Source organism: Podarcis liolepis, assembly GCF_965112155.1.
Source record: "Podarcis liolepis genome assembly, chromosome: 5".
Classification (NCBI taxonomy): Eukaryota; Metazoa; Chordata; class Lepidosauria; order Squamata; family Lacertidae; genus Podarcis; species Podarcis liolepis.
In genome coordinates, this window is record NC_139556.1 from 3,793,493 (window position 1) to 3,820,670 (window position 27,178).

Sequence of the window (27,178 nt, forward strand, 5' to 3'; positions counted from 1 at the left end):
TGTGGTCAAAGTATATCAATCAATTTTTTATTGCAGTCCAAAGACTCACCAATAGATTCCAGTACATAAAAAGACATAAAACATACTTACTACTTGGACATCAGATAAAACTAAGCTTTTTTCAGACCTTTAACTAATACAAAGTGCTCTCTGATCCTGTCCACCTTAGAATGAAACTTGGCAACTGCCAAAGATACACTGGGAAACCTATCCTCTAATAGGTACCTAACATAAAATTGTGTAGGTCTTCCTGGAAGGTTTGCAATTAAAGGAATTACTTTTTGTTGTCAGACCTGCTTGTATAGTCTGCAGGACAGTAGAATATGCTGCACAGATTCTACTTCCTGAATTGTACAGGGGCATAATCTAGCAGAGTAAGGAAATACCTGCAAATCTGCCTTGGAGCATTTTAGAAGGAAACACATTCAGTCTGGCCTTGGTAAAAAGTCTGCGGTAGTTGACCACTGTCAAGTTCTTTAGATATTCAGCTATGTGAAATGTCCCGACATACTGTAAACTCACAGCTCTTGGTGAGCAGGATGAGTATGAACAGGTCTGCAGATCACCATAGGCAACGGCCCACAGTCTTTGTTTTAGTGATTTAAAGGCTATGTTGAAGCCCAAGTGTTCAAGAAGAGATGGGGACAGCCCAATTAAGGAAGCTTTTTGGGTGTTGCACTTGGACCAGAAACTAACATACTCATTCTGAGCTAGATGTTGTAGTAGTCCTGTCCCCAATATGAAAACACTGACTTTAAGCCAGTATCTGAAGGCTGCCCACCAGGCCCAGGTCAGTAGCGGGCATTCCCAAGTTTCCAAGAAAATGACTGAGGTAGGCACATCTGGGGATCTGGAGGACAGCCCTTAAGAATTTAGCCTGGAGATCATCCAACTCAGATGTTAATCCTCCACTCCAGATATTAGAGGTATAGTAATTCGGCAGCTGTCCTGAATATTTTGATGGCAGGTGGAATATACTGGCCCCTTTTAGTAAAGTGGCCAATTGACTAACTTGTGCTTTCTGGAGGGCTGCAGATCTATGGGAGATCCATGTCATTATGTGATGGAATGTCAGCCCCAGGTATTGGAAGCTTCTAATCTGATTGAGGGCGTGCTCATCTAGTGACCATTGGCATTGGGAAAGATTCTTTTCAAAAACCCAAATTTTAGATTTCCCAAAGGTAATTTTTAGGCCATTCTGTACACAATAAGGCATGAACCTCTTTAGCTGATAATTTAGACCTGGTCTGGAACATGAGAGAATGGCTGTGTTGTCAGCATACAATAATAATGGAGTCCTCCTGACCCCAGGTGGCCAAGTGGCTCCTCTAGTACATCCTCTCGGTCATTTATAAATATGGTAAACAATGAGGGTGCCAGGATACATTTATAATTATCTAGTGGCAGCTAAAATAGCAGTGTGTACTTGTTGCTAGGCGCCAGTCAGTAGGCTGTCAGCCATCAGTTTCTGAGCCAGATGATGAGAGATCAACTGAATTTAGATTTAAACCAAATCCATCTTTTTAGAGGAGGACTCATGTGACTCCCCTCTATCAACCCATGCCCATGAACCCTTGGAGGAGGGATTTCACATACAATAAACACTTACTCTACAAAAATCCATATATACACAATTTATACAGCATTGCATTCATAAATGTATAAAGTGTTCCTGAGAAAGCATAGCAAAAAATATTTCTTATTAAATATATATAATGTCCTTCATCCAAAGATCACAGGTGGGCTACAGTATAAGTAATTTAAGACTGTATGCAACTTAAATGCTTTAAAAGGCAGACATTACTAAAGGAATGAAATCTAAATCAACTGTTACACCTTGCGCCCTCAAAATTACTTTCTAATATTTTTTTGTACTGATAGCTTTGTAGATGTTACACAGTCATGTGCTTTGAAAAATTTAAGAGAAATTTGACTGGGAGCACAGCTCAGTGGAAAAGTGCCCTGTCTTGTACGTTAGTGGTCCCAGATCCAATCTCTGGCATCAACCAAGGGAACAGAGGTAGCAGATTTGGAAGACACACACACCTGGCACCTGGAGTTGCCAGTAGGAATAAGCCTGTTTTGTACAAAGCTTCTTCATGTGAAGCAATTCATTTCTGTATTCACTGAAAATGGATTCAGTGGAGTCTAGCGCAGAATAATGAGTGTCCTTCCTCGGGGTGCATCCCAGTACTGTATGTGTTCTCAAGGTAACTGCTCACCAGGTACACTTCGAGAACTGAAGATTGAGGGGTAGAAATCTATCAGTAACCCAATGAAAATATTTATCGGTACCAGAGTACTGAAAGAAGGAGTCCCTTTGGGTGACCAGATTAAATTCAGGCCGAAGACGCAAGCCAGGTTGGAACCAGTCATTTTGTTGAAAATGCTTTCCTGTGACACCTGGAAAGAGGCAACACATGCAGATCATTAAGCACAAAACACACAGAGGACCAAACTGCTAACTATTCAGAACTGGAGGCACAGCTGCCTCCACTTTAAAGATTTCATTCTGCACTCTGCTTCCCTGCCAAGAAGTCTGCCCAGCCTCTGAACTGGCTTACAATAAAATAAGATAAACAATTGACGCAGCATTTGTTTACTAGCAGGTACAGTGGAATTGGTATACATAACTCTGACAGTCATCTGATTCCAACTCTGAACAGCAAAGTAGAGATGGAGTTAGGGGAGTTTGACCGGTTTGCCTGCCCATGAGGGCACTGCAGGGAGCACCACAACAATGACAAACAATGGAAGGCGGGGGGGGCACTGAATTTTGGTGTTGCCCGGGATGCTGCTGAAATGTGGAAACCCAAAGCACCACAGCCAGGATACGAACTCCGCAGATTAAGCCAAACCCATTTTCAGCCCTGCCCACCTGCCCAAGGCCAGTCCCGAGAAGGTTGGCTCATGGAGCCCAAAAGGTTCCTTAGCCCTAGACTACGGGGATAGAGAGCAGGGTCGGCCTACGTGAGCCAGGTCCATGGGTGTGTACAGCAAGCAGAACCCACATTCACAAGGGGGTAAGTTGCTGAAATGCCAAGGAGTTCTTTGGGTTCTCAAGAGATGAAGAGACATGTGGTGCTATGTAGGACACCAGGGGAAGGCTCCTTCAGAAGCATCAAGCTGCCTCATTCCTTCTCCTCCTTGGGGGCCAGGGATGGAGGTCAGAGCCAGGCCCTCAGCTTTCTCCTATGCCGGGGTTCTCAAAGTGGGGGTCCATGGACCATGAGTGGCCTGCTAGCTTTATTCCGGTAGTCTGCAGTGGCGATTCCCAGGGATGGGAGTCCCTGGGATAACTCAGTCAGTAGAGCTTAAGATTCTTAATCTCAGGGTCAGGGGCTGAGCAAGAAGATTCCTGCACTGCAGACGGCAGGACTAGATGACCTTGGGGATAGCTTCCAACTCTACCATTCTATGCTTCTATGCTGGTTATACTTTTATGTTGCTGTTAAAAATTGAGTAAATGGTGGTGGTAGTGGATGTTTACTTTTCAGTGTGCCTGCCAATAAAATATATTCATTACAAGCCAGATGTGCTTGTACTGATCTCATTTGCAGCCATGCTCACAGAGGTAAGAATGAGATTTATTAGTAGGCTCTAGGACTTGTGGGATGGGAGTTGTCTTTGGAGCAAGAGACACTCCTAAGTAGGCGAAATCCTTTTCTGAACTGAGACAGTGTCCAATGTTTCCATCATATATATCAGGAACATTCTGCGCTCATCACCTGAGTCCACTGCAGGGGACTTGCAGCTGTTCATTTCAAACAGCTGTGCAAGAGAGGCTCCCTCTCTCTCAAGCCTTCCCACATGAGCACCTTCACAGCGTCCCTTTTGCCTGCCTCAGAGTTCCCCAAGAGCCCTGCTTAAAGCGATAATGCCCCCGGTGCTGGGGTGATGGCGTCCATACCCATGCTTTGGCTTGAAATGTCTAACTTTATTGACCACCAATGTTGCTGGCCGCAAGCTGAACTGCACAAAGCCGCCTGGTGTTTATGTCAACTGGAAATCTTCAGCTGCCCTCCCAGGATGTTCACACTACCTTGACCTTTCCAAATGTAAAGTGTTCCCTCAGACAGTGAAGATGAAAAAACAAGGATCAGCAAAAACTGCAGATCTGAGCACCAAAATCAACTCAAGTCTGCACTTTACATAATAAGGGACACTCAAAAATAATTCTATGTTCTGTTATCCAATTACCAGAGACATCACAGAGTACTTTTGCACACCTCATTAACACCTTGAGCGTTGAGAAGTGTGTTGAAACGGCATGTCTATTACTGGAACAAAAAGTCACTTAGATCCATAATGCTGAGGAGAGATATTTGTAGCTAAAATAATAGCAAATGAGGTGAGGATTTTCATAATAGCTTCTGGAGATTATATTAAGCAATGACAGATGAAGGTATCTGATGCATTCTGTAGTACTGTGTAAGCAGAAATGGCTCTATTATAAGGGAAACTGAGGCAGAATGAAAGAATCACCTTGCTGCGTCACAGGGGCCACTTAGTCTAGTTTTATATATGTTTTATATATGTTGTGAGCCACCCAGAGTGGCTGGGGAAACCCAGCCAGATGGGCAAGGTATAAATAATAAAATTATTATTAGTAGTAACCCGTCTGCAACATGGTCCAGGCACTTCTGCTTCTTAAAAAGGTGCAGCCTCTCTGGGCTCAACAAAAGCAGAGGCCATTACAGAATTTGGGCTGGCGTTCAATGTGATGAAGGAAGTGTGAATGCCAGCAAGACAACTGCCTTAGGAGGCAGGTTTCAGTTATCATTACAGGCAACAGAGTGAGTGATGGATATGTTTGATCTATGGGGCACCAATATGTTTTCCGGAGCAGCTCTCACTTGGAATGAATAGTGGCTCTTTTCAGTGAGGCCTGCGCATTAGAGATTTCAGACAGATTGTGCTCCAGCTTATTAGCCTCCCCCCATTTACAACAGAGAGACAAACCCCTCAAAGCGATGTTAATATTATATCACATGCAGCTGAATAAATGTGTATAGAAATGGTGTGCATGCTCTGGGCAACTGTGACAAACTGGGGCTTCACAGCCATGTGTATTTGCAGCAAAACTGCCCCTTGCTATGATCAACATGTGGATGTCATTCTTTTTTGAATGTGAAAAGACTTCCCACACTGGAAAAAGTGGTCAGAGTGCAGCAGATTTAAAAGATAAGCACACATACTTCAATAGGTGCCACTGGAAATTGGATGGTTGCAGGTCTCCAGACTGCTGTTATTTTGTTATTTGGCTAGATATGGCTTTGAAGCTGGATTACTGTATTTTTCGCTCTATAGGACACACTTTTTCCCCTTCAAAAATGAAGGGGAAATGTGTGTGCGTCCTATGGAGCGAAGACGCCATAGCCCCGCGACCCTCTCCCGGCTGGAGAGGTGACGCGCGGCTATGGCAGGAGCCTCAATAGCCGCGCGTCACCTCTCCAGCCGGGAGAGGGTCGCGGGGCGCTGCTTTAGCCCCACGCGCACTCTCCCAGCTGGGGAGGTGACGCGCGGCTATGGCAGGAGCCTCTACAGCCCCGCGTCACCTCTCCAGCCGGGAGAGCGCGCGTGGGGCTAAAGAAGCACCCCACGACCCTTTCCCGGCTGGAGAGGTGACGCGCGGCTATGGCAGGAGCCTCTCCGCTGCGCTTTTCCGCTGCTCTCTGACCTGCTCTTTGGGGCTGGTAGTGGGCTTCCCCCCGCCAGCCCCAAAGAGCAGGTTGAAAGGAACCTGAAGCCTGGAGAGCGAGAGGGGTCAGTGCACACCGACCCCTCTCGCTCTCCAGGCTTCCAAGGTAGCTGCCTGAACAGCACCTTGTTTTAGAGCGGGAAAACAAGAGGGGGAAAGTTCTCCCCCTCTCTGTGCAGCGCCTCCTGCCGCTTCACTGAAGGGGCGCTGGGCAGAGAGGGGGAGAATTTTTTTTTCTTGTTCTCCCCCCTCTAAAACAAAGTGCGTCCTATTGTCCGGTGCGTCCTATGGTGCGAAAAATATGGTAAATACACGTTATAGTGGTCACAAGGAGGTTGCTGAAAATGAGAGCCACACAGTGAGTTAGTTCTCCACCCACCACTAGCAGGTGACCTGCTGTGCAGTTGGCCACTGTCCCATGGGAAGACAGCACACCCCCTTTGCAACCTGAAGCTTAGGTTTTAGGAGGAAATATCTTGCCACAGAGACACTTTTCCTTGTGGCACCCTTGCAGCAACTTTAACATGCATTCCAGATCTCAGTCCAGATCTTCTGAACATACTTAACAGTAGAGAGTAAGTTAAGGCAAGGCAAGGTACACCTGGCCATACTTTGCATTGTATAATTTAGGCTGCAGCATCCTTTGACAGACTTTATAGTTTTGTTTTCACAGTGGAAAAAGGTAATATTTATGTTCACACGTTTAAGGATCTAGCCTACAAATCAAGGGAAAGCTTTAAGAAGTAAACAAGAGAGGCTTGTAAATGCTTCTTTTAAGCGGTTCAGTGGATTATTTGATTTTATTTGGATTTACATGGCACTATGGGTTATTTATGAAAGGGGTTTATACTAAAGTTATCATTGGGGTCATTAGTCTGCTCTGACTTTTATTATTACTGGAGACAGCAGCAGTTTGTAACTGCTGTTTTGGCAATTAATGTTTCACAGCCTCCTTGCAATTTTTAGAATTAAAACCAGTTGTTGCACAACAGCTTCAGAATTAAACAGCAGCAATCATGAGGATTTAATTCCTACTCACCATATGGAGAAAGCATATAAGAAACTTCAGAACAGCATAATTTTGCTCAGGAAGTCCATGTACAATTTCTCTGCAGTTCATCACCCGTAAGCTACTTTCTACACCTGCAAGAACACAGAATTTATTAGAACTAATGTTGATAAAGAGTCAAAGAGGTGCATTGCCAGAGAGGAACAGTATGTCTTTGTTTGATCCCAAATGATCTTATCTGTCAAGGCTTTTGTCTGGTACAGGCTAATAAAGGAGGACAAAATGCACTTGCAGTTCCAGTTTACACCCTCTATTGAAACTGACTGGGAACCCTTTGTCCAAACCCAAATCTCTTCCATATCCAAATTCAATCTAAACAAGACTGCACCACTTATCCATTAGCTAGTGGGAACCTGAGTTCTAATGTGATCTTACCAAAACACACGCAAACACAAGCTGCAACGCATCACACCCCTCACCCTACTTCTCCACACAATGCAGAAGAGTCACAGGTTCACTTCATGCCAAGAAAGAGTGACAAATGACATTCTTTCCTCTAATCATTGGGCAGATGCAGCGCACTTGGCACCAAGGAGGGACCAGCTTCTAATTTCGTACCACCCTTTGCAGACGCTTCGAAACAGCAGGGATAGAGTTTGGCAATCTTTTGCAATATGGCGCCCTTTGTGAGGCCAAAATTTGGTGTCCCCAAATGTCTCTTCTCCCTCTTGGCTTGGCGCCCTGTGCAGTGAAAGCATTTGCACTGCTCTAAATCCAGCACTGGAAACAGCAAAATATTCTTGCTTCTTTCTCGGTGTCTGCACAGTCCCGTGTGAAATGGTTGACTCCTTGCCTGTATCAAGTTCCGCAACACTTGAGGGAGGATCAGGGCTGACTATAAAGCCCAACCAAAATATGTGAACCCCTGCAATGGGAACTTGTAGGCCTGCAAAGTCTTTAAAAGAAAAGCATGTGTCTAACTCTCATGGTTCATGTAGACAGATTTGAATACTGCATCGCATGTCAACTCTTCCACAGAAATCCATGGGACTTGCAAGTGCTCAGTTCTGGCAGTGTGTTTTGGACGGCAGAAATCACAGATAAATCAGAACCACATTATTTATTATTATTATTATTATTACAGTGGTACCTCGGGTTACATATGCTTCAGGTTACAGACGCTTCAGGTTACAGACTCCGCTAACCCAGAAATAGTGCTTCAGGTTAAGAACTTTGCTTCAGGATGAGAACAGAAATTGTGCTCCGGCGGCGCGGCAGGCAGCAGGAGGCCCCTTTAGCTAAAGAGGTGCTTCAGGTTAAGAACAGTTTCAGGTTAAGTACGGACCTCCGGAACGAATTAAGTACTTAACCCGAGGTACCACTGTATTATTATTATTATTATTATTATTATTATTATTATTACTATTATTATTATTTACTCACTGGTAATTCCAATGATTTGATCATAGGGTTCAAAGGTCAGTAAAGGCTCTGGGAGTTCCCTGAGTAAAGTCTTAAGTATGACAGCAGGAATATGGATATCTCCATAATCATCGAAATTAACAGATTTTCCTACGTTTAAAAAAAGCCAAATTAGCAATATAGTTTTACAACCTATTTACGGCCTGTAGGCAGACCAACATTGCATTATGAAGATGTCTGCAAACATAACATGAACCCTGCCCGGTGGGAATTTCTTGCAGAGGATCACAGCACCTGAAGACAGTCAGGTCGTATATCCACATCAGTGAGCAGAGGAAGGATGATCGCTGGGAGGAATGCAGAGAGAAGCAACCAGCTGCAATAAAACATGTCTCTCCTGTATTGGTCTCTACGGCCACAATAGGCGCTGTAACTCTCCAACCAATTGATTTCACCCCTTTCATGACATCAGGTAATTATTCAGTATTCTAAACATTTCAAATGCCTACTGTTATTTCACAGGTTGTTGCTGCCTATCTTAATGTTAGGATGACATATTGCCCTTACTTCGACCAGTAGATCTGTCAACTATAGCCTGGACCCACAGAACAGCTCGTCCCAATTCCCAAAGAGTCTTTTGATTTGTGTTTATGCAAAAGCAGCCCTCATGCACTTAAGAAACATAGAGGACCTTCAAATTTTGATATGGAATGTAACTTTGCCATTCAAAGGCGGAGTGAGTCAAGACATAGAACTGCCTTATAGTCAGACAACTGATTCATCCAGAACAGTACTGTCTACTCCAGGGCTAGCCAGCATCTTGTTGGGCTACAACTGCCATCTTCCCTGACCATTGGCCATGCTCACTGTTGCAGTCAAACATTTCAAATTAACTAGTCTGTGAAGTAAGGGATCCTCTTAAGTGACTATTCTAGGGACCGAGCCTGGGACTTCACGGATGCAAATCTTGTGCCCTATCAAGAGGCTGCCTAAATCCAACTGAGTACACCCATTGTAATTCTTTTGAGTTTGGCTAAAAGTTTCAGTTGATTAACTAGCATGGACCAATTTCAATGGATAATGCTAAAAATTAAGATCCTGCTAGTTTATCTATTAATTGTTTATTATTATGGTTCTGGTAGGTTAGTGTAATAGCGAATGGGAAAAATAATTAAGGGTAGCCTTTACTCTTAACAATGAGCTATAATTTATCATTAATTTATCATTTACTATACAAACACAATCTCAAATTTCTTTCAATTTCCCCAAAGGAATCCATATCTGGTAATATGCACATCTATTTAAATGTCATCAATTAAAAGGCAGATGATTAATCAACTACTCACTGAAGACAGCCTTACACAACATGACATTTCATGTTACAAATCAGCTTATCATTAACCAATAGAGTAATAAGGAATCCATGCTCACCAAAATAAACAATATTTTAAAAATCATTATTATCTTTTGATTATAGCAGATGAAAACTTACCCTGATTATAAAGTTTCTGAATCTCCTTAATACTTTGTATGCTAGCTGACCGTCTAAACAGTCCTTCTGCTTTGAGCCCTGTAAGGAGGTGGGGGTGGGGAAGCATTAATAGGATTCCTCATAAAATCGCTGTTCACAAACATCTTTCTGCTGGTTCAGATCCCTAAGACTCCAGTGCAAGAGAAAGGGATGTCTGACTAAGTATGCTCACAGACACACGAGCTGCACCCTGGTGGTGGTTCACGTGAGTACAGGAGTGTATTTTCCAGTTGCTCTGCTTATGTACACACTGCTGTCAGGAAGGGTCAGGCTTATATATTATGACCTGGTTTTCTGGATATGTACCCTCACAAGAAAGTGTGCAACATAATCACATAGCAACGATACCCTAAAATTCTGAATTCTAACAGTTAAAATGATGTTAAAAGATGGCAGCAAGAGATAAAACATTTGTTAAAACATAGCATCGTAAAATTACTCAACTGGATGAAAGAACTCTTTAAAGCTTTCCGAAAGGCCAAATATACAGGATCAAACCTATTTCCGGTGTGGTGGCGGCTGTGTTCTGCAAACGTGGGGTTGTCACGGAAAAGGCATCGTCCCTGGTACTCACTAATATGACAGCTCTCAATGGTGGACTACAAAGCAACGTCTCAGATGCTAATATTAAGACAGGGTCATAAGGGTGAAGGTGGTCTTTCAGAGAGGCTGCCCCAAACTTTAGGGTATTCATAGGACAATACTAGTACCTTAAAATGAGCCTGCAAGTGGGTCAGATTTAGCCGGGGAATTGTTTAATCGGCATGCCATGCGCTGCCCACCAAAGCCTTGCTTACCTGGGTTGTGCAACTACAACTTCCAGGTTCCAGTGAGGCCAGGCCTCCTCAATATTCCTCAGCTACGTGGGCTGCAGTGGGCCCTGCCCTGGCTGCACCAGGCTCCCTCTACTGTGAGGAGGGCAGCCGTAGCAGGCCCCTCTGGGCCTTTGGGAGGGCGCGCCAGGGCTCCTCCCAGTGTGTGACATCATGTGCAGGACAATATTGGGTGGAACCCGGCACTCCTGGCAAGATCGCACAAGAGCCCCATGAGATCACATGGAGGCTTCAGTTTGATTGGGTGGGGCTGAAGTCTCGCCACAACCAAGAAGCTGTCATAGCTGTTTCTCCTCACTTCTGTGGTAGTGGCAGCAGTGGGCATGCCTGCGGAGGCACCCCTTCAATGTTGCAGTCTGATACAGCTGCCTCAGTCTGCTTCATGGATGGGATGGCCCTGACTGGGAGTTGTCTCCATGTAGTTGGCTCATTGGGCTACTCTAAATGGGCATCTGAGTTGACCCATAAATACAAGAGCATTTTCATCAGTCCTTAAAAGATTGTGAACTGATTCTGATGAGCATGAGAATATTCAGTTGCATGAAGAAGCCACTCACACAATCCATCTATTCATGTGAGCTGTGCAGCACTGAAACCATGAGCTTAGCAACATTGCGGCTCCACCATGCATCTTTTAAAAAGTGGAAATGGGAAGTGACTTTGTCACCAATACACAGCTTGTGTTGTTGTCGTTGTTGTTGTTGTCCAAATGAGTTCTCTTTCAGATTTCCTTGCTTGGGTCCAAGCTTTCTTCTTTCCCAACTATCTGGAAAATGTGGCCTTATTCTTTTTCCTGTCCCAAATGACAACTTTCATTCTCATTCTCATTCTCCCAATTTTGTTGTGGGCAGAATAGTTTGCCCTTATCTTCTACACCCTAGACAAGTTTCACTTGGGATAGATTTTCGAGCAGTCAGTCCTTTGGTTCACGAGAGTTTATATAACAGTTAATGCTCTTGTCTGTTGAAGATCTCCTTGTGTAAAGTGCTGCATAATAAATGTTTCCTTTTAGCAGGCTGGGTTTTTGTTTTGTTTTCCCCGGTATGCTTTAGTTTAAAGTGACTTGCAGCAAGCCTTAATTGAAGACATTAATCTGAATTACAGACAGCAGCTGTGCTTGTCTGGAACGGTTGTTTGAGACTCACATCTTTCTTACTTTAGCAGTGCCATAGCATCCAACCTTTGCCGGGTAGCCTTCCTGCCAGTCTTGAGGACAGAGCAACATTTAACTACAGCATAGAAATATGAAATAATGGTCTGACCTTATTATTCATACCAGAGATCGCATTAATCAGGCAGCCTGAGATGTGAGTGGATATCCCTTGGTCTTTTTGGAAGATAAATATACAAAATGGTTGAGTGGTTATCTGAACACGAGCTTTTCTGGGTGTGGATTTTAGAGGTCTGTGTTCAAATTCCTGGCTAGACATACAGAATAGCCTTGGGCAGTTCAGTCTTCTGCCTTAGCATTATACGTATTCCAACAAACCCAAGGTAGCTGAAACTATCAACAGAACTGTATGGAACAACCTTACATTTACAGAGCAAAATATCCTCTTGAATTATATACCCAGCACCTGGAACCTTACAAAAGGACAATGCGAGTGGACTCTCCTTACCACAGCAAAAAGACTGATACTGATGAATTGGAAAAATTAAAATGCTGCTCCCTTCTACGATTGGATTGGGGACTTATACAAACTCACAACATTTGAACAACTTGCATATAAACACAGACTTGCCATGGACAAATTCAATGATATTTTGAACCCATTCTTACAAATACTGTAATAGCTTAAGATCTGGTGAGGCACAATAACAACCTTGTAAAGTATACAGTTTTGGGTTCCCCCTTTATTTTCCCTTCTTTTTCTACTTGTTGTTGTTTAGTCATGTCCGACTCTTCGTGACCCCATGGACCAGAGCACGCCCGGCACTCCTGTCTTCCACTGCCTCCCGCAGTTTGGTCAGACTCAAGTTAGTAGCTACGAGAACACTTGTCCACACGGGTGCTATTTCTTTTTGTCTCATCATGTTTCGTGCACATATAATTATGTACTTTTTGAACTTTCAATAAAGAAGTCTGGGGAAAAACAAAACAAAAAACCCCTACAAACACACCCAAACATTGAAATCCTGTTGAGCTCAGTGCGATTTACTCTCAACTGCATGTTCTAGTTCCAGCTCTGGATATGGACAGAATACTGGCATAAGTTCTCACACATTCAAAGATAATAAGGAATTTTCAAAATGTACATTTAAGAATGTAATTTCAAATGCTTACACACACACCCCAATCCTTGACACAGGATAGGGAAAATAAATATTTACGTAAATGCAATCCAAATCCAGCCTGCCCTAAGACTGGACTTGGATGAGAGTGGATGAGGCTTGAATCCTCCCCTCTGGCCAAAAGCTCACCGGGTGACCTCTCTGGTTAGCTTCTCTCTCTCTCTCTCTCTCTCTCTCTCTCTGCCTAGCCTACTTAAAAGGAGTGATGTGAGAATAAAATAAGCCCATGTTTACCACTATGATTAAGTATCTGAAATATAATGGGAGAGCCCAACAGGACAGTGACAATAATCCACCAACAGCATACAAATCAATATGGCTAACCTGATCCAAGACACCCACCCACCTCACTCACACACGAAAACAAAGATCACCACAGCCAATCACAAGCAAACAATCACACCCTAGGCCAACCCCAACCTCTCTCACCACCAAAGGAACACAAGTGAACAACACAAGCAACGCTGACACCAAACTCTACATACATTAAACATAATAGAAACACCGCCACCCGACCCCACCCCATCCATCTTCCCTCTCTCCACTCCCCCCTTTCTTTTTTCTTTCTTTTTCTTCTTCTTCTCCCCCTAATGCCTCAACAAATGAAACGGATTTGTAAAAATGTTACATAAAAAACAACAACACGAGGCACTACACTTCTGTAAAACAAGAAAATCCTTAATAAAATATTGAAATATAATGGGAGCAATCTAATACCTGCTTCACATTTGCTGCTTTTCTGTATGTCAGTTTAACCCACATTCAAAGGTGAAATACAAATACAGTACACAGTATACACCGCATATACACAGCGGTTCTGAGTTGTATCTATAACCGGACTTTGCTGGCTGAGCAGCTAACAAATGCACCAAATAAAGAAATAAATCACCACTGTGGATGTCTGAAAACAAGCAAATGACATTTGCATGTTGACAACCCCAGATGAAATTTGTGACGCTCCAAATACTTAAAGGATGCACCAGTGAACGCTGACAGCCACATAAGCTTTTGAGGGCTGTCCCAACAAATGAAGACAAACACCAGGGAATGCCAACGTTCACAAAATTTGCCTGAGATTGCCAATTTTCAGGTATGACTGTTGATATTTGCCACATTTTGAATACTCAAAGCATTGAGTGGTAAAGCAGCTTCCACTACACCCTTGGCGGGGGAGGGTAATTGCTGAGCTGAGTGATGCCCTGAAATTTCACCTTGATAGCAAAGGGATGGAAGGATTCCGTGAGATTGGCAGAAGGTTGACTGAAACTGCTGAAATGCTGGAGGCAGGGTTTTCAGAAGTATGAAAGGGTAGCAGAGAAAGAATGACAGTGTTGGCTCTGAGAAGGAAGGCTCAAGGAGGATACAAGCACCTTTCTAAATAACCAGCGGTGGTCAGTGGGTGTAGTAGTCCCTGCTCCTTTCTAAGACAAATTTTGTGGCTTGGATGCAAGGGCCAAGAGAAGAATGAAAGCAAGGGTGTGCTGCTTAATAGCACATGAACAGAAACTAACAACTTGGGAATGGCTCCTGTGTTTAATCAGCAATATACACATGAAAAACACATATACAGTAGTACCTCGGGTTACAGACGCTTCAGGTTACAGATGCTTCATGTTACATACTCTGCTAACCCAGAAATAGTACCTCGGGTTAAGAACTTTGCTTCAGGATGAGAACAGAAATCGTGCGGTGGCGGCACAGCGGCAGTGGGAGGCCCCATTAGGTAAAGTGGTGCTTCAGGTTAAGAACAGTTTCAGGTTTAGAACAGACCTCCAGAATGAATTAAGTTCTTAACCCGAGGTACCACTGTACGTATTTTACAACATTGCATTAACAGAGTAGCCAGGAACCACAGTCCTAAGTCCAACTGACAGGTATGTGTATGTAACTCTTTTATTTAAAAGCATATGCAAAGGGAAGGGAGAGTTGGCTACAGACATTTCTATTTTGGAAGCAGAGTTCCTCATTGATTCTTACGGGAAGTTCTACTTAATAATCAATGCAACAATTTAGCCCAGGATGTGAAGAGAGCTTCACTTGCCATTTCCTGACCTTATAAGCAAAAAGCCACTAGTGCATGGTGTGTGGGTAATTGTGTTGTATAAATATTCAGACCACTGTAAATACAGGGCCTTTATTCAAGGAAGCAGTGAAGCTAGATGCTTAGAACAGAATGCATTTTGGGTTCTTTCATTTCACCCACGTGGCTCTGTGGTCTGATCCACTCCATCCCTACAGCTGCTTTTCACCGTGGAAACTTACTGCTGGAATTCCCTCCCCATCCCAGATATTTATCACAATTTTTTTGGTCTAAAACCAAAGTAAATCCTTACCTTTCCTTTTTAGATAAGACACAGTGTGCTTCATTACTGGTGGGATTAATTCACCTTTGTTTTTAGCTTTGAGACTGTTGGAGGAAAGAAAAACAAATCTGAACAAGTTTTCTCACAGGGTTTCCATACCATTTTCTTACAGGGACAGCTCATATTTGAATCAACTGATTACTGCAGCATTGTGTCCTGTGTGAATAAGCCATCTCAAATAAATTACAAATGAATGAAAATTCAAAGCATTTCCAAGCACCATGCTGCTCAATGGAGTCTGTTCACACGCTCAGCTGTGACTCAGCAAGCGATGAGTAATCAAACTATAACCCAGCTCATCACTGAAACGCTCCTGATCCGTTCTGTAGTATCCAGATACCAGGAACATTTCTGTAGTTAACTAATCTTGTATTCCACAGGGGCCCATAATGGTCTTTCCAAGAAAGCAAATCTTTCTTACCACCTTGCGGTAAAAAAGAATGAATAGGAAGGAAAGGGGTTTTTATCCAGTGTGGCATATGAATTGTGGCAGTCCTAGATGAAGACAGAGGTAAGCCCTCTCATCAGTGATGGATTTCTGTGGCTGATCCAAACCTGCAAAACAGCATCTGATTTCTGGTTCTTTAAAATAAAAAGAAATTTGGTTCTGTATAAGGAATGCAGGGGTAGATCTACCTTGAAACTAATGAAGCTTAAGCTTCAGCACCCCTAATCCCGGATGGGCCCCAGAAGTGACTTTATTCCAAGTTGTTTACATATTTTGGGTCTAGTAGACCCAGTTAGTTGCATGACTCAATTTGATAGGTTCCTCAGCAGATAAGTCCATGTGGAAAGGATGCTTTCAGGATCTGGCAATGTGGCATCAAAGCCAGGAACCCAATGCAAACACAGTCTGAAATCCAGTTGGGCCAGACCAGTTCCAAAGTCAGCTGGGCTTGGTCCACACATAATTAACAAAATATACTAGTGTAAAAATGATTTTGCCTCACATACAAATGCATGGGATTTCTCATTCCTATAGATTGTATTCTACAGATTACTGAATGATTTCATTCAGTATGTAGTCATTTCACAATAATTAAGAACAGGCTTCCTTATCCTTCCTTTCTTTAACGTCTCAAAAATAAATCTGTTTCTGAGAAACCGTAGACCATGAATGTTCTGAGTTCTCTGTTGTAATGTAGGCACTCATAACTGAAGGAGTTTTAAGCATTGTGAGGAAGAGAGACTAAGAAAGAGAACCAAGAAACACATGGCGACTCATCCAGATTGAGTAAAAAGAAAACTCCTTTTTTCCAATAACACGTGAAAGAAATTGTGTGGCTTACTATTGGAGGCTGACACCAAATTGCTGGGTTGGAAGAGGGGGTCTTGGTGGAGGGATCTTCACTGCAGTAAGTGGCTTTTTCTTTTGTTTAGTCCGAAGATTTTCATCATGTCTAGTGGAGAAAAGTACACATAATATTCAAGAATGATGTTTGAATCATTCATGTTTCTCAAGAAAAACTTACAAAGACGTATAACAAGTTCTAGAAGTTCAATCACATTGAAATCTTAATTTCAGACTGTAATCTCTTCACAGAATATTAAAACATAAAATATCAACAAAATGTACCACTTGCTATTCTCAATTCCCCACTTGCTGGAGTACACTTCATCTTATCCGATAGCTGACATCACTTGGTATTCTATTGTATTGCACCAATAAGGAATACCATAACATTACTGTTTATCTTCAGGTTAGAGTTTTATTTTTTGTTTAAAGAACATATTTTAAGGAATATTTGTGAGACACACCTTAGATTAGGGCTGCCATATTTCAAAAGTGAAAATCTGGACACCAAAGTTGTTGAGCTTTTTTGATTTTAATCTCAACAAAAAACAAAAAAATGAAACTTCTGACATGGGTTGCCATACGTCCAGATTTTCCTGGACATTGAAGTGATTCCTGCCCAGACACTTGTTTCTGATGGCCGAATCCCAGTTATGTCTGGGAAATTCTGTACGTTTGGTAACCCTACATTAGATGAGATTAACCACCTAAAGCATGCAAAAGTGCAGCCATATTGTGTCTACATGGATTCAAGGCCTAGGTGAACTCTGCTAGAACACTTTTCTCATGGGTAGATCAGGTCTAAATAATGTTTTTGTTTTACAGTGGTACAGTGGTGCCCCGCAAGACGAATGCCTCGCAAGATGGAAAACTCGCTAGACGAAAGAGCTTTCCATTTTGGAGGTGCTTCGCAAAATGAATTTCCTATGGGCTTGCTTCGCAAGACGACAATGTCTTGTGAGTTCCTGCTGTTTTTTTCCCCCTTTCCCCCCTTTTTTCTAAGCCGCTAAGCCGCTTATCAGCTGATCCGATCAGCAGATAAGACGCTAAAAGCCGCTAATAGCGCTAATCCGCTAATCCTTCAATGGGCTTGCTTCGCAAGACGAAAAAACCGCTAGACGAAGAGAATCACAGAACGGATTCTTTTCATCTTGCGAGGCACCACTGTACCTCGGGTTACATACGCTTCAGGTTACAGACTCCGCTAACCCAGAAATAGTACCTTGGGTTAAGAACTTTGCTTCAGGATGAGAACAGAAATCGTGCTCCGGTGGCGCGGCAGCAGCAGGAGGCCCCATTAGCTAAAGTGGTGCTTCAGGTTAAGAACAGTTTCAGGTTAAGAACGGACCTCCAGAACAAATTAAGTACTTAACCCGAGGTACCACTGTAGTTTGAAAGCTGCAACACTAATGCTGGAATCTTGGTTCTCGCAATGACCTTGAGGAGGGAGAGTGTTGTATTTTGCCTGTTTATTTTGACATCCATTGCCCTGAGCTCTTTTAAAGGGGGGGAGATCTATAAATATTCCGAGTCAATAAAAATAAAAATAAAAAGTAAATAAATGCCTTTAGCCCTTTAAGATCACGAGAAAGAGAGAACCAGGAATGCAACAGCACAACAGTGTCCTGCGTGTGTCCTGCCCTCCCTCTTTTCTGTCATTAAAGCTCCACAAGAGTAAGATGAGAAAGAATTGAAGAAGAGCCCTGCTAGATCAGACAAAAGCCGCGTCTCCTCCATCATCTTGTACACAGGGTGACCCACCAGCTGCCCACAAGCCGGATATGAGCACAACAGTCCTCTCCCCGCTGGTGCTCTTCAGGAACTGATACTCAGAAGCATATTGCCATTGATCCTGGAGGTAAGGATTAGAGGCCACTGATAGCCCCCATCCTTTAAAAGCCATCCTGGTTGTCCACCATAACCACATCTTGCAGGAGCAAATTCTTTTGTTTAACTAGGCTTAACTAGTCAGCTTGTGCATCTTTGTTCAGAGGCTTCCAGTGCTGGATTAAACCCTGTGGAGGCCCCAAGGCAGACAAAATCTCGGGGCGGGGGGCTGCCAAATTATCTCCGGATATATTTTTGTAATTTTCTGTCAAGATCAAATCAATATTCCTTGGCTCTTTTGTCACAGGGCCCCCAAAACGCTGGTGCCTACTCTGGCAACCCGGCACTGGAGGCTTCTAACAACAATACGTTCTAACTCTCCTCCAAATGCAGTACCATGGCAGCTGCAACTGCAATTCTTAGCACTCTTTGACTCTATTCCTCTGACTTTATGCCCTTCATACACCTCACACTTTTGAACATCAAGAAGAGTGAACCTCTAGATTGCACATGGCTCTCTCATTTCCTCAGTTGTGGGAGGTCAGCTTCTGGGCAGAAAACCTGGGAAGGTGACCACTGTGCAAGGCTGGACCAAAGGGCCATATCATACACCGCCATTGTTTAAGTGGACAGCTAAGATACTGTACACATGCATTTGAATATTTAAAGTCGTAACAACAAGCATGCATGGGCATACTTGTATTTACAAATACACTTAGCATACATAGACACAACGCTTGCTAGGGAAGCAGATTGGCAGCTTCTGTTTGCAAAACAGCTGAGTTAAAATCGTAATTCTGTCACTTTTACAAGATGGAAGTATAACTCCTCCTGTACATTAACTGCATGGTTATTTATTATGCAGGGAGGCATATATGAAAGTTTAATTGTTATATACAGTGGTGCCCCGCAAGACGAATGCCTCGCAAGACGGAAAACTCGCTAGACGAAAGAGTTTTCCATTTTGGAGGTGCTTTGCAAAACGAATTTCCTATGGGCTTGCTTTGCAAGACGACAATGTCTTGCGAGTTCCTGCTGGTTTTTTCCCCTCCCCCTCTTTTTCTAAGCCGCTAAGCCGCTTATCAGCTGATCCGATCAGCAGATAAGCCGCTAAAAGCCTCTAAAAGCCTCTAATAGCGCTAATAGTGCTAATCCGCTAATCCGTCAATGGGCTTGCTTCGCAAGACGAAAAAACCGCTAGACGAAGAGAATCACAGAACGGATTCTTTTCGTCTTGCGAGGCACCACTGTATTTACCTACTGGTGTACAAAAAACCATTTATATAACAGTGATGCAGCACCAGTACATTTTGTTTTATTTTATTGCTATGGCTAGTGGCTGATGCAAATAAAGATTCTTCTGATCTGATCTGCAACACCAGCTTCTGTCAGTCAACCAAAGCATGTAAAATACTCTCACGAAGCATTTTATAGCTACTTCCCTCATCTGGAGAGTCAAAGTACTTTAAGGAAAATAACAGTGGCTGCAACTGGGAGTTCTGGTGACATGAGAATTGCTGGAACACTCCACTGGTAATCTATTGAGGCTTCTGGTCTTTATGGCTGGATAGGCTTGAAAGTGTGAGTAATCCCTGCTGAAAAACCAGAAGTCAGAGAAGAAGCTGGTTGCCCGTGGTTTAATGCAGGGGCTTAGTGTGCTCTGCAACTCCCCTACAAGGAAAAGTTGCTGCATTTTGGGCTTCTTAGTTTAGAGAGAAGACAAGTCAGAGGTGACAGGATAGAAGTTTATAAAACTATACATGGCATAGTGAGAGTGGTTACAGAAAAGTCATTAGCATTAGAACTTGTGAAGCCGATGGCCGGGAGATTCAGTACAGATAAAATAAAGTATTTCTTCACACAGTGCAGTGTTGAACTAATGGAAGATAAGGCTGTCCACAGCTACCAGCCACGATGGCAATGTTCTGCCTCCAGGGTCAGAACCATTATACGTCTGAGCACCAGTTGCTAGCGATTGCTCATGCCCTGCTTGTAGGCACCCATCTGGTCAGCCATTGCAAGAATAGGATGCTGGACTAAATGGGCCGGATCCAGCAGGCTCGTCTTACATTCATATCTTATCACAATGAAGTAAAATAAGTAAAATAGGAACACATTTTGTCAGTTCACATAATTTGAAGAAGTTGCAAAAACCAGCTTTTCTCGGTCCACAGTTTGGATTACTGGAGGCAGAATTTCCTTTTCAACGCAGAATAAATACAGCCCAAATGATATTCTGGTCCACGTCTAACCCCTGCAGATACCTATTTACTTTCTCTGTGGTGAATCATTCAACATTTCTTAGATGTTATTACTGGTGACAATGCACTTTGTACGATAACACGTAGCCAAGAATAGATCGGGTATATCAAACATTTAATCAGACAGAAATTTAGTGAAGTTGTCTGAAAAAGGAAAACAATATAAGATAAGACCTCCCCCCCCCTTTTTAAAGAAGAACCTTAAGGACTGTTTTGAACGTGTTACATACCGAATAACTTCTTGAGGGATCTTAAGTTGGTCATATTTAAGATGGTCTCTCAGGTCACTCAGGTAATTCAGATAGATTACCTTTTTTCCAAACTTGTGACTAAAAATATAAGAAAATTTATACAAACACAGGAATTAGGAATATTTCCTGAAAGTGTTACTTTAATATTATGAAACCTGAATGTCAACGTGAGTGCCAAAAGTGGACTATGATTAAAGCAGCCAAGGCACAAGATGCGTTCATTTTCATTTGATCAAACATAAACATACCATGCTTGAGTCCAATTTGAATAAAAATGACTGTCTTCCATCCTAATGTAACTGCTATTTGCATAGATATAGAAACCATTGTTTTGAGAGGGAAGCAAAAACCTTTATTTTAATGCAGCATTAAAAATGTATGGAAAGAGTATGTTCTGTTAAGCTTTCTATGTCAATAGTTAAGTGGAAAAAATAGACCTTATTGCTGGCAAAGCAATTTGTGCCTTGCTTTATATGGAAAGATTAAATTGCATGGCAGCAGCTTCCATAGGTCCAATTCTTCACTGCCTTGAAAGAATGGAAACCGCCTTCCCGCTCCTGCTAATATCTGGATGTAGGTGTCAATGCTGGTTGTGTAGTTTCCATTCTGCTGCAGCTCGGATTCCAATGAAAACCAATTAATGTTGCTATTATTAGGATATTCCACAGTATTCTTTTCAATGCAAAGGAAACCCAATGCAAATTAGGGGGGAGGGGAATGACCAATTATATATCATTTGTGGAATGAAAACAGCAATGAATACCAACTGTATTCACTGGATTGATTTGTGTGCCAGATGCATGATGAATAAGTAAACACTGGGAATTTCCACTCCCATTTCCATTGGAATTCTCTGACAATCCCACATGTGTTGCAGGAATAATTTGATGTTGTTGTTTTTCTGGCGAGAACTTTGATCCCTAGAAAGGGCTACACTTCCCAAGAAGAAATGATCTTATCTGCCCCTTCCATGTGGTTCCTGCAGTCAGAGGGGAATGGGATAGAAGCTTGGAAGCTTTTCCCGTACACTGGTACCTCAGGTTACATACGCTTCAGGTTACATACTCTTCTAACCCAGAAATAGTACCTCGGGTTAAGAACTTTGCTTCAGGATGAGAACAGAAATCGTGCTCCGGCAGCACGGCGGCAGCAGGAGGCCCCATTAGCTAAAGTGGTGCTTCAGGTTAAGAACAGTTTCACGTTAAGTTTGGACCTCTGGAATGAATTAAGTACTTAACCTGAGGTACCACTGTATTGCTGCGATAACATACGCTACAGACGAACTTGATGCAGCACAACACAGTCTTCTCTCTTTTTTAAAGATCGTGTCAGAAGCAGTTCATCCAGTATTCAACGGGACTGAGCTGAAATTGTTCCAAGAAAGATGATTAAGGGTCTGGCAACCAAGCCTTATGAGGAACAGTTGAGAGAGTTGGGTGTGTTTAGTTTGGGAAAGAGGAGACTGACAGGAGATATGGCAGCCATCTTCAAATATCTCAAGGGCTGTCACATGGAAGAAGGAGCAAGCTTGTTTTCTCCTGCTCCAGAGGCTAGGACCTGAACTAATGGCTTCAAATTTCAAGAAAGGAGATTCCGACTCAACACCAGGAAGAACTTTCTGACAGTAAGAACTATTCTACAGTGGAACAGAGTCCCTTGGAAGGTGGTGGACTCTCCTTCCTTGGAGGTTTTCAAGCAGAGGTTGGATGGCCATCTGTCATGAATGCTTTAGCAGAGATTGCTGTATTGCAGGGGTTTGGACAAGATGACTCTTGTGGTGCCTTCCAACTCTATGATACTGGGATGATTCACATCAAAATTTGAGAAAATGTTTGCCTATTGGTTTCCATTACATTCACTCAGGATAATAATAGCCTCAGCACTCCACTCCTGTATGGTGTGTGCTCACTAACTAGGCATTTACTCACTGATATTTGGGGTCTGTAAATCAGCAGAATTGGCTCCCACTGCTTTTGGGATCAATATCCCAAATTATCATGATGCTTTGTCCCTCCCACAGTTGTCCCTATGCGCACGGGACTCTGCGGCTGGCAGTCTGTGCAAGAGCATTTCACACAGGGAAGCACAAATCTCTTTGTCTCTTGAACTACACGTCCTAGATTAACAGCACACTCTCCCTTTTGTAGAGAAGGATTTGGGCCAGAAACTCACTGTTCAAAATACTGATCATTCTGTTCGAACTCAGCTTCTGATTGGCTCCAGAACACCTTACAAGATCCAAACACTATGAACATAGGATAGGATATCCATAAACATAATCAAGCATGATCTAGAACTTAATGGTAATGGGGGTAAAGTCTCAGATCTCTGGGCCCCAGAGAGAGTACCCTTTCATGTATCCCTTACTTAGACCCTGAAAATAAGACACAAATTGGACCAACATACTGTTAATATTATTCCCATTTCTGTAAATTATTCTGCAGAATAACATTGAAAGTCCAGCTCTGCATGCACCAGCACCCTCTAGTGGAAGACAGCAGAAATTTTAATTAGCAGAAATTAATTAACCCAAAGAGTTGGCTTCTGCTGTCAAGGAAGTACTTTTACAGAATTAACACACTTGATCCTCAATGTGTACAAACCTAGTTAGGCCTTCCAGGATGCTCTTCCATGATAAAATGAAGCATTTATGCCAGCCTATTAGCGAATTCCAAAAGAAAAACACACACGAACAACCAAAAACAGATTGTGTTACCCATGGAAGCAGTGCCTTAAATAATTTGCTCTTCACCTCAGGAGGGCTTCCTGTTCTGCAGAATCTGTTACCTTGACATTAACGTTTTATGGTTTTGCTGCTTTCTAATGGCATGAAACCCAGCCCTTTCACTCTCTCCCTGACTGGAAAAAGCCAACTTCAAGGATGGGGTGGAGATAAACATGAGTGTTTCCAATCGCTACTTCTGGAAAAGGCACCCGACACCTACTCCTACCCCCATGAACCTCTAAACTATTCTTCCTCTCAGCTTGAAACAGAAGAAAGCAAGCACTTCTTTTCAGGCACCTTGTAAGTTCTTGGATTTGGAAACTTCTTGAACCTTAAACACACACACACACAAATCTTCTCTGAATCTCAGCCCACCAGCTGCAATCTAAGGAAGGGGACTTTTAGCAAAAGGAGCTCTGAAGATGAAAAGAACTCCACTAGATCCCATATGTACCTAAGCACCACACTAATGGAGAGGATCTGGACCAGAGTGGTCCATGTTTTCATACCAAGTGGGCTGCAAGAGTACTTTGACATGGGACCTGCGGGCCACACACTGCCTTGTTGTGTGGGAGGAGAAGTCATTACCTGATGCCCCAGGGCTTTGGGAAGGAGGTGCAAGGCTCTGGCAGGGTCCTAGAGCCCTCTCACCCCCCCCCCCCAGCTAGGAAAGTGCTAACTAGGCTTTGGGAAGGAGGCAGGAGTACTCTAGGATGCTGGGAAGTTAAGTCTTATGAACTTACTGAGATTTGGTTCCATCAACACATGTTTAGGATCAGACAGCAAGTAACAGAGGAGAAAGTATCTGACATCAACACAGTGAGCACAATGGAACAGAGTGGGAAGAGTGAGAACTCTGAACACAGTAGACAGCAAAGTTAAGAGGAAACATAAAATAAAATAATTTCACGTACTCATGCCAAGTCCTCATCACCCATAATATATTTCATTGGCAGGCTCCCCAAGTATTTTTACCTTGTGATTTCTATAACACAGATGTTTATCAGAAATCGCAAACTACCCTTCAGCTAAGCACAAAATTGTCTTCAGCAAACCAATATGTACCTGATTAGAGGTTTAAAAATGTTCCAAATAATTTTTATGAAATTGGTTGGATGTACAATGTAGAGCGCTTTCAGATTTTTCTTATACCTGCAGAAAAGAAAATTAAATTGTTAGGAGACTTGTGAACGTTACACGCTGTAGTGGAGTGGAGCTGCGATTGAATGTGGGGGGAGTTTTTATTACTGGAACATTATACAGTATTCATTTCAAGTACATCTAATTCAGAGGAATTGAATGTAAAATGAAAAGAAGAAATGGTCAGTCCTGATGGAACTGAAGTAGGTGAAGATTATACAGCGATTACATTACAAACCAGTATCTGAATTGTTTTGTGGGTATAATAATGGTGGGAAAAATCTCTCTAAATGGAAAAAAGTGTGTGGGAAATGGAGAAAGAAAAAAGGTAGCAAGAAGGGAGAAGATCTTTAGAAATTCAAGAGATGGAAACCATTATTTGATTCCAATTTCTGTTATTCATTCATTAAAAAAGAAAGTTTCACACTGAAATGAATTTCCAACTTAATCATTTTCCTTTAAGTATTTTACTTCGCATTCTTAAAGATACCCGGAATATGGCATTGACCATAATGATATATGATCAGCACAGCCCCTGGTGGAAGCAGTTAAGTCTCTCAAGACCTTTCTTGATAGTAACATGTTGGAGGCAGCCAGAGGAGCTCATTAGGATGCGCACACATCCATATGAGGAGCACCAAGGCAAAAGCAAGTTTAACAAGTGCCCTTCCTTGCCCTGCCCAGTGCTGCTACTATTTCCCAAAGTATTTTTAAACCAAGTTCATAGTAGCCACAGGGGTTGCTGGGTGGGCTAGGTGCACCCCCACCCTGAATATCCTTTGTTTTACACCTCTTCTGTGTAGACCTGTCACTCCTGAGCTATGCAAGATGTACTGACAGTTGAGCTGTGTGTGGTTGGAGGCAGGAAAAATTAGGTTAAATCTGTTATTGATGTGGTGCTATGCCAGTGCGAAAGATTTCCAGGACTTTGTAGCGCTGCAAGGCAAATCCAAAGGTGTGAATACTCCTTTGTGAATTCTAAGTTCATGGTGGTCGGGATTCTAATAACAGGTGCAGGTTGCCTTAGAGTTTGACCGATTTGCCAGGCATATGGAGCTTCCTGCCTGTTCGCTACGGACAGGGACAAACAGGTGAATTCCTTGCAGAAGTGAAAACATCCCTATGGGATCCAGCAGCTTGCACTCCATCAACCCAGGGAGACTAAAGAAAGCAATTCTCCCTCTCCTCACAATGCTATTTCTATCCCGTGCAACAACTGTAAAGTCAGAATGCTTCTGATATGCCAAAAGCCTGGTAAATATTGTTAATCCGTTTTAAATCATGCCACCCTAATCATATAGGACAAAGTTCATCTAGATCTCCTCCCTTCAGGGAGGGCTTGTTCTTACTGTTCAGTCCATAGTGAAAGTAGACCACTGTGTAATCATTTTCCACATACTGGTCCAGTGCATACTTTAAATATCTGGAATAAAAGCAGGATAGAACACACCAATAAACACACTGTATTTTCACTGTGGTTCTTTAGCTCTAAGGAAGAGAAGGAATACAGGTGCCCAATGGCCTGACCCATACTATTTTCATGGGATGCTCAAACCCAAACATTGAACATCCCCATAGGACTTGCTAGTATTAAAAGCTTGTTCAGAGATCATTCAAATACAAAGAAAGAGCATAATTCAATGATGAAGTGAATGATGCTTGATTTTACGGCTGACGATTGTAAGGCTATAATGGATGTAGCCCCCACCCTGCCCTGCCTGTTGACACATGAGTGAAAATAAGAAAAGACTTACTCTAATAACCGTCTGTGATTAAGTTGATAGGAAGGAGGCAAACGGCAGCAACTGAAAGCAATCACTTTTCTCCCCAAATTATCATCACCTGGTAAACCAACAAGAGTTTAGTTATCAGGGTGATAATTTCACTCTAAATGCACATGTTTTAAATGCAAAGCTTTACATACTGGAGGACAAAAGTTTAATAGGAGGATGTAAGATAGAGAGTGGATCAGCAATTATTAAAAACAAGCTGTTGTGGGGAGCTACTTCTCCCCAAATATCATGCAGGTAACCATGTTCACAAATGGGGCTTCTGGGCTGCACTGACACAAAACCACTTGTTGCTAGAGCTTCTGAATCTATTGATGGGCCCCTGCCCTCCCAGCCTGGTTTGCTCCTCCTTTGGGGTGGGATGAGGAGAGGGAGAGGGGAGAAAAAAGGAAATGAATGAAGTGAGAGGTGGTTTCTCCCAATGCCTGCCCTATAGCAGTGTTTCCCAACCTTTTTTGGGCAAAGGCACACTTGTTTCATGAAAAAAATCTCGAGGCACACCACCATTACAGCCCCGTGACGTCAGCGCGCAGCGTCACGCTGGGAGGGACATGAATTGCTAGCAAATTACATAATCACCTCCTTGAGGGCTGGCTCATCTTCTCCGAAGGCAGAACCCCATTAATTAACAGCACAGACTCACACCATAGCCAAGACGAGGGGGGGAAACCTCAGTCATGCACAGTCATGCACATGTGGGGGCTAAATGAGGACGAAGACCGGGCAGAGAGCAGGGTTC

At 42.9% G+C, this 27,178-nt stretch overlaps 1 protein-coding gene across 1 annotated transcript in view; it reads right to left on the reverse strand.

Annotated features, from left to right (window-relative positions):
• The window catches only part of LOC310707035 (rho GTPase-activating protein 8-like), a 48,203-nt gene continuing 21,025 nt past the window's right edge, over positions 1-27,178 (reverse strand). Inside the window, exons 4-13 of the mRNA XM_083503628.1 lie at positions 26,404-26,491; positions 25,947-26,072; positions 24,575-24,661; positions 20,764-20,862; positions 16,441-16,551; positions 15,122-15,195; positions 9,625-9,702; positions 8,154-8,282; positions 6,741-6,844; positions 1-2,403 (exon numbers count right to left, since the gene is read on the reverse strand). Coding sequence (XP_083359754.1) covers positions 2,206-2,403; positions 6,741-6,844; positions 8,154-8,282; positions 9,625-9,702; positions 15,122-15,195; positions 16,441-16,551; positions 20,764-20,862; positions 24,575-24,661; positions 25,947-26,072; positions 26,404-26,491 — 1,094 coding nt within the window. The 3' untranslated portion in view covers positions 1-2,205. The remainder of the gene's footprint in view (positions 2,404-6,740; positions 6,845-8,153; positions 8,283-9,624; positions 9,703-15,121; positions 15,196-16,440; positions 16,552-20,763; positions 20,863-24,574; positions 24,662-25,946; positions 26,073-26,403; positions 26,492-27,178) is intronic.